The 7,130-nt window shown below is 49.6% G+C and overlaps 1 protein-coding gene across 1 annotated transcript; it reads right to left on the reverse strand.

Annotated features, from left to right (window-relative positions):
* Positions 1 to 1,298: 1,298 nt before the first annotated feature.
* Positions 1,299 to 6,882, reverse strand: LOC112399121 (membrane primary amine oxidase-like). Its single transcript, XM_024744103.1, is given in 4 exon segments — positions 1,299 to 6,177; positions 6,420 to 6,470; positions 6,472 to 6,678; positions 6,796 to 6,882. Coding segments are annotated over 4 exon segments (621 nt in total). The 3' UTR covers positions 1,299 to 5,901.
* Between the last annotated feature and the right edge of the window lie 248 nt (positions 6,883 to 7,130).

A 7,130-nucleotide genomic window follows, 5' to 3' on the forward strand; every position in this document is an offset into this window, starting at 1 on the left:
TCGTTGCTGTGTGCGGGCTTTCTCTAGTTGCGGTGAGCGGGGGCTACTCTTCGTGGAGGTGCGCGGGCTTCTCACTGCGGTGGCTTCTCTTGTTGCAGAGCACGGGCTCTAGGCACACGGGCTTCAGTAGTTGTGGCATGCGGGCTTTGGTAGTTGTGGCTCGTGGGCTCTAGAGCACAGGCTCAGTAGTTGTGGCTCACGGGCTTAGTTGCTTCGCGACATGTGGGATCTTTCCAGACCAGGGGTCGAACCCATGTCCCCTGCATTGGCAGGTAGATTCTTAATCACTACGCTACCAGGGAAGCCCCCAAAGGAGGCTTCTTACAATACAGTTCTTTCCATTTATCACCCAGAAAACATCCCGTGACTCCCCACTGCCTTCAGAATGAAGTTCAAACTCAAGCTCACCCACAATCCGACCCCAGGTTATCTTTTCAGCCTTATGTCTTGCAGCTCCCCTTCATGGACCCCTCATTCCAGATACACTAATGGTCTTGGATTTCCCAAACATGCCTTGATTTGCCTAACTTGGCTCTTTCCTCCAACTGGAATATAATTCCTCCCATCTCCACATGTCCAGGTTCTAAACATACTTCAAAACCAAGCTAATAAAGCCTTCCCAGCCCACTGATGCCCAGCCCTCATCAGCTGTAAAGGATCAGTCTGACCTGAGCTCCCCTCGCCCTTAACCATTCCTGCCTTAGGTCACTCAGCATGTTCAAACCTTGCATTACAGTTGTTTGCATATTTCTTAACCCTTTTCCTATTATCCTGAGCCCTGAGGGCCAAGAAATCATCCCTTCCAGCACCCAGAACAGAGTTCTGCTTGCATATCTGGGGCCAGTATGGTAGCTTGGTTAGATGCCTGCAGTGGTTCCTCCCATTGCTGATACATATCCCTTTGCACTGTGACTTCGACTCTTTTCCTGTCAAGACGTGACGTTTACGTCTCCATCCTTTGAATCTGGGGTTGATCTTGTGCCTTGGCCAATGAGACATTAGCAGACGTGATGTAAGCAGAGGCTTGAAAAGCATTCGCTCAACTAGGATTTGTTCTCTCTGAGCTACAGTTGCAACCCTGGATCACAGAGAAGTCCAGGCTGGCGTGCTGAAGACACACTGCTGTAATGTGTGGCATGTCTGACAACTGGCCCCAGCTCCAGACCTGTGAGTGAGGCCATCTTAGACCATCCAGCTCCAGTCCATCTGCCGGGTATCTGCAGCCACAAGAGTGATCCCAGGAGGCTCCAGAAGAACTGCCAGGTGAGCCCAGCTCAGAGGGCCGACCTACAGAATAATGAGCAAATAAAATGGTTTGTTGTTTTAAGCCACTATTTTCCAGGGTGGCTTGCTGTGCAGTAACTGAAACACCCAATAGATGCTGGTTAATAAAATATCAAATAAGGGAAAATTCCCTGGCGGTCCAGTTGCTAAGACTTTGAGCTTCCATTGCAGGGGGCCGTGTGGTATGGCCAAAATAAAATAAAATAAAATATTAAAAATATCAAATAATAACTAGCATTCAGTGAGCATTCACTATATGTCAAGAACTAGTCTTGGAAAATTACATGAACTAATTCATTTAATCCTCATAAAAATCCTGAGGTAGATTTTATTACTGTTCCCATTTTACAGGTGAGAAAAGTGAGGCACAGAGAGGTTATATAACTTGTCCAAGGTCACACCTGCCAAACCCCAGCAATCTAGCTCCAGAAACCGTACTACAAAACACTATACCATGTTGCAGAATGAGGAAAACTTTAATTCATCGCTTTGCTGCCTCAGAAACACCCTTCCTTACATACATGCTGAATTCTATAGCATTTTGGGGTCCAACGTCCAGTCTATGCTTCAAACCCTCCCATACCACGCGCCCTTGGGCCTACCCCAGGCTCTGGATCCCTCCTACCTGTTTCACGGAAAGCCCAGTGTGGGGAACTAATTTACAGACCTGCCAATGTCTACCTACTCAGAAACTTTTCTGTCTCATCTCCTCCCTCCTGCAACCTTGGCTGGGCTGCTGGTTCCAGCAGTGCAGGTCTCATCTGGAAAGGAAATATTCAGGCTAGTGTGTCAGCGTTGCCCTTTGGCCCTGTGTCCCAGCTTAACCTGTGCAGCCAGGGTGATCATTCACTCAGGATCTTTGGGCTTCTTTAGATCTTCCTTTTTGAGGTAGTCAAAGGAGAAACTGGATATGAAATGTTTTTTTTTACAAGACAAAGAATTACCTGAATATAACAACTGTCATTATTTCAACAAAGATGTATTTAAGCACCCACGATGGGCATGACACCATTCTGGGCATCAGGCCACCAAGGCCAACAGGACATGGTTCTTGCCCCAGGGAAGCGAGGGGAGGACACATGTAGATGATGAACTAGAGTTCAGCGTGTGAACCTCCATTGCAGGGTTCTTTCCAAAGAACCAAGGGTGCAGGGAGAACAAAGCAACCAGCGGGGAAAAGGGGACGGGGATGATATTTGAGTTGGGTTTTAGAGGATGAATAAGCCTTCACCAGATGAAAAAGGGAGGAAGGGGAAAGAGGAAGGAACCAGAGGAGGGAAGGAGGGGAGCGCATGGGCAGAGGCATGAGTGGATGGGAACAGCCTGTTTGGGGAAGGTCCCATGGTTGGGGGCGTCTGGTGGGCAGGGCATCAGGATGGCAGGAGCTGCTGAACCTGGTCCGTGAATGGCCTAATATGCTCTGGAGAGAGTGGGAAGCTCTGAAGATTTATAAAGAGCAGTTGGCCAAGGAAAACTATAGGAGGGGGACGGAAGGAAGGTAGGATTCCTGAGTCTGGGCTCAGGAATCTAGTTGCAGAGTCTGTGGCGAGGCTGGTGTGTGCTGTGTCAGGAGAGGCTGGCTGATGTCCCCCGGGACACCCCACGATGGTTTCCTGGTGAATTCACCACAGTCCAAGGGAGGCGCCTAAGTCAGAAACCAGATTTGTCAGCTCACCATGGGGGATGGTCTTTTAGGGAAGATCTAAATTTACCAGAGTAACACCTGGGAATTCCCTGGCAGTCCAGTGGTTAGGACTCCGTGCTTTCACTGCCGAGGGCCCAGGTTCGATCCCTGGTCAGGGAACTAAGATCCCTCAAGCCTCACGGTGGGACCAAAAAAATTTTTTTAATAAATAAGTAAATAAATAAATTTACCAGAGTAACACCTGAAGGCTAATCTCCATTTCCAATAACTGCCAAAGCAAAAGCAATTATCAGGATACCAATTTACAGAAGATATATATATATATCTTATATACCTATATCTATATCTATATAATCACTTACACAACAGCTATAACGGACTTGCCCATTTTCTTTCCATGACTGAGATGTGGTGGGAAGCTGGCCCACTGAGCTGCGAATCAGAGACAGCAGTTGGTCATGAGTCATGAGAGAGATTTGAGAGGGCCTGGAGCCCTCATCCACGTGGCTATTGTGCCTCCAGGGCTGGACAGTCCTGGCCTTGGGCCGGGTCCTCTGCTCCAGACACGGGTGGATTGTCACTGCCGGGGCAGGCTCTGTAATGCCCCTTTTCTGTGCCGTCTGACAGCCACCTTCTTTTTTAGATTCTTGGTCAGGCTCCTCTGGCAGGTTTGGAACTGAACTGCTATCCCAGGGTTTTCTCAACCTTGGTTTCATGTTAGAATCAGCTGGGGGAAATTTCAAAGCTGCTAATGTCTGAGCTTCACCCCCAGAGATTCTAATTTTATTGGGCTGAAATGCGGCGTGGGTGCGTGGAGTTTTACAAGCTCCTCAGTGATGTCGGTGTCCTGTCAAGGTTGAGAGCCTTTGCTTTAAGGCAACTGCAGATCTCTGTTCTGGTCCACTGAACGCTGATTTTTCCCCTAGAGGGTCACTTACCATGGATCAGGTGCCAAGTACTTCTCAAGCGTGACCTCGTTTAATTCTTTAACCCAGCTCTGCCTTCGCCCCGTCCCCATCCAAGCACTTTTCACCATATGCTGCTGCCAGTCTCGATGGGAATGTGTCTCCCACTGCGTTTAGTCTTTAGGTGAAGGTCCCTTTGCCAGAACTTAATTCCTTCCCGGCTCACCTGGTTGAGCCTGGGTCCAGGCAGTTCCTGCAGGAAATGATGGGACTTCCTTGTGGTCTGAGCTTCCGGTTTCCCTCTGGTCACAAGCTGAGTTGGACCCTAGTCTCTGTTCCCTGAACTCCCCTCTTGCCAGGGCCTGCCCACTCAGTGTCCTCCCCTAGGGCTGGGTCTGTGGCCCGGGCTTCCAGCTGGGGAAGGAACCCCCTCTCTTCCTGACCTCACAGGTCCCTCTAGAAAAGACACTGACAGGATAGGTCAAACTATAGAAGTAGACACCGCACTCCACATGGGTTCCTTTAGCCTGGAGGCACCTGAGAAAACTCGGTCTTTGAGGTCTACCTCCTCCCCACCCTACTCGTGCTCCCACACTCCTTTCTGGAAAATGTCCCAGTTCTTATTTATAGCCATCCAAAGTCCACGCCCCAGGAGGGGCAACAGGGATGTGAGGCCCTGGAGGCTGTTGCCTGACTAGGCGGAGACTGTCCCCACTGGGACACATCTGGCTCCACAGTCCCCTGTATGCCCAAGGCTTCCCCATCCCAGGGACAGAGGAGGACACCAAAGCTGAGGGGATTTGGGGTGGGGGATTATAGGACCTGAGGCAGCAGGGACTTCCCCCCAGGACCTCAGAGGGAAATACCAGGGAGTAGAAGCTGAAGTAGCAAGAGGAGGGGAAGGACAAGGGGAAGAAAGGAGAGAGAAGGAGGAAGCTAGGGTGACAGGGCATTGAGGGAAGCACCTTCCTAAGATCTCGGACACAGGCCTAGTGGGGACCCTGTCCTGGGGCTCCAGAGAACAGCTAGCCTCTAGATGCCTCACCTTCATATTCAAGACCCAGGGCAAAGGAGGAGCTGGGGAGGCCCAAGAAACTTCTGAATGTACTTAAGGTAACTGAATCGTACATTTTAAAACGGCCAAATGGTGCATTTTATGTTGTAAGCATGTTGCGTAAAAGTTTAAGTAAAAGTTTTATGTTATGTTATGCAAAAAAAAAAAAAAGGAAAGAAAGGAAATTGTACAATTACTTTGAAATGGTGTCTGGCAGCTCCTCAAAACGTTAACCATAGATTACCATATGACCCAGCGATTCAGCTCCCAGGTATATACCCAAGAGAAATGAAGGCATCTGTCCACATGAAAACTTGTATACAAATGTTCATAGCAGCACTATCTGTAACAACCAAAGAGTGGAAACAAAATATGGTCTATCCATACAATGGAATATTATTCGTCCATAAAGGAATGAAGTACTGATTCCTGCTACAACATGGATGCCCCTCAAAAACGCTACACTGAGTGAAAGAAGCCAACCACAAAAGACCACTTATTGTATGAATATATTTATATGAAACTTCCAGAATCTAGGCAAATCTGTAGTGACAGAAAGGTTAGTGGTTGCCTAGAATTGGGAATGGGTTGGAGGGAAATAGGAAGTGACTGCTAACAGATTTTGGAGTTTCTTTCCGGGGTGATGAAATCGTTCTGGAATTAGACTGTACATGTTAAAAGGGTGAATTTTATGGTATATGAATTACATGTCATTTAAAAAATAAGATTAAAAAACTGTTAAAAAAAAACAGGAGTCTTCTGGGAAAAGTATGGCCATCACTTTAGGCTCCCGGCTGGCCATTCCTCTCTACTCTGCGACAGGAACCCAGGAGGTTTGAGGTCAACAAAGCTAAGAGCCCCCTGTGTCAGGCATCACAGACTCAGGATGCTTCCAGAAGGGAGGGGGAGGGAAGGGAGGATGGTGCGAGAGAGAGGACTGCCCCGTCCAGTGCCCATCCCCTCCCCTCCCCACACTCCCCGGCACTGGGGTCCCAGCCACGTTCCCCATCCACCTAGTTGTGGGAGAAGCCCGCGTGGGAGAAGGCAGGGAGGTGGGGGGCACAGGCCGCAGCCTGGGGGAGGCAAGCCAGACGGTTGACCTCACAGGCCCCAGCATCCTGGTCCTCCCGGAAGTAGACGGAGTCAGCAGAATCGAAGGAGGGGTCCTGGTCAAAGAAGTTGTAGGGTCGGAGGAAGAAGCCCACGCTGTTCCCCACAGTCACTGTGTTGGGAATGTCCTCTGCATGGGGGATGTGCAGGAAACCGGTTGTCACCCAGGCCACCAAGTCCTAAGGGGGCGAAGAAAGAGGATCATGGGTCTGGCTTTGCTAGGGGCACGTCCGCCTCCCCCAGTGGCCTTGTATGGGGAGGACTGAGTTCAGCAGCCCAGGAAAAATGTGACATCATAGCGCTTTCTTCCTTAGTGGGTTCTAAAGACCCCTAGAGGAATCTGGCTTGGGAGAGAGTAAGGAGGCTCATCCTTGCTCCCCCGGCCTCCCCGCTCATGCCCACCCCCTCCCCCTCAACTCACCTGCCCAGCAACGGTCTCGTTGTTGAGGAAGCCAGTGAAGTCCAGGGTGGGGGGTCCAGGGGTCCTTCAAATTATAGATGCTGATGCTTCTGGGCTCCTCCTCCTTCCACCGGGTCACAGCCAGCTGGTACCTGCAGGGGATTTGGATTAGACCCACAAGGTCATCGAGCCATCCTGCTGCCTGAAGCTGCACTGAAGAGAGGACACAAAGGGGAAATGAGCATAAAGGTCTTATGTTGTCCAGCCTCTTTATTGTTCTCTGTCCACTTCCCTCTCTCTCTCTCTCTCTCTCTCTCACACACACACACACACACACACACACACACACACACAAAGTTCCCGCATTTGCTCAATATCCTGTATCTCAAACATCTACCGGCCCATTGTTCAGACTTCCGGTGCGACTGTCGCTCACGCATCCATGCAGATGGGAGTCAGGGCCTGGATGCACGTGCACAGACATGGCCTGATTCCCATCTTAGGTGAATTTCAGTATCTCATGTGCCTGCATTTTAGGGAATATTCCCTCAGATCTGTGCTCTTCTCTTTGTTTTCCCCTCCAACCTTGATTGTGAACACTTTAAACACACAGAAAAGTTAAACGAATAGTCTAGTGAACACGCGTATATCCACATCCTAGATTCCACATTCCACCTGGAGCATTTTGTCATATTTGATTCAGCACATATCTTTCCATTCATTCACCCACGC

The sequence above is a fragment of the Neophocaena asiaeorientalis genome, unplaced genomic scaffold (genome assembly GCF_003031525.2).
Source record: "Neophocaena asiaeorientalis asiaeorientalis breed wild unplaced genomic scaffold, Neophocaena_asiaeorientalis_V1.1 scaffold1, whole genome shotgun sequence".
NCBI classification, from domain to species: Eukaryota; Metazoa; Chordata; class Mammalia; order Artiodactyla; family Phocoenidae; genus Neophocaena; species Neophocaena asiaeorientalis.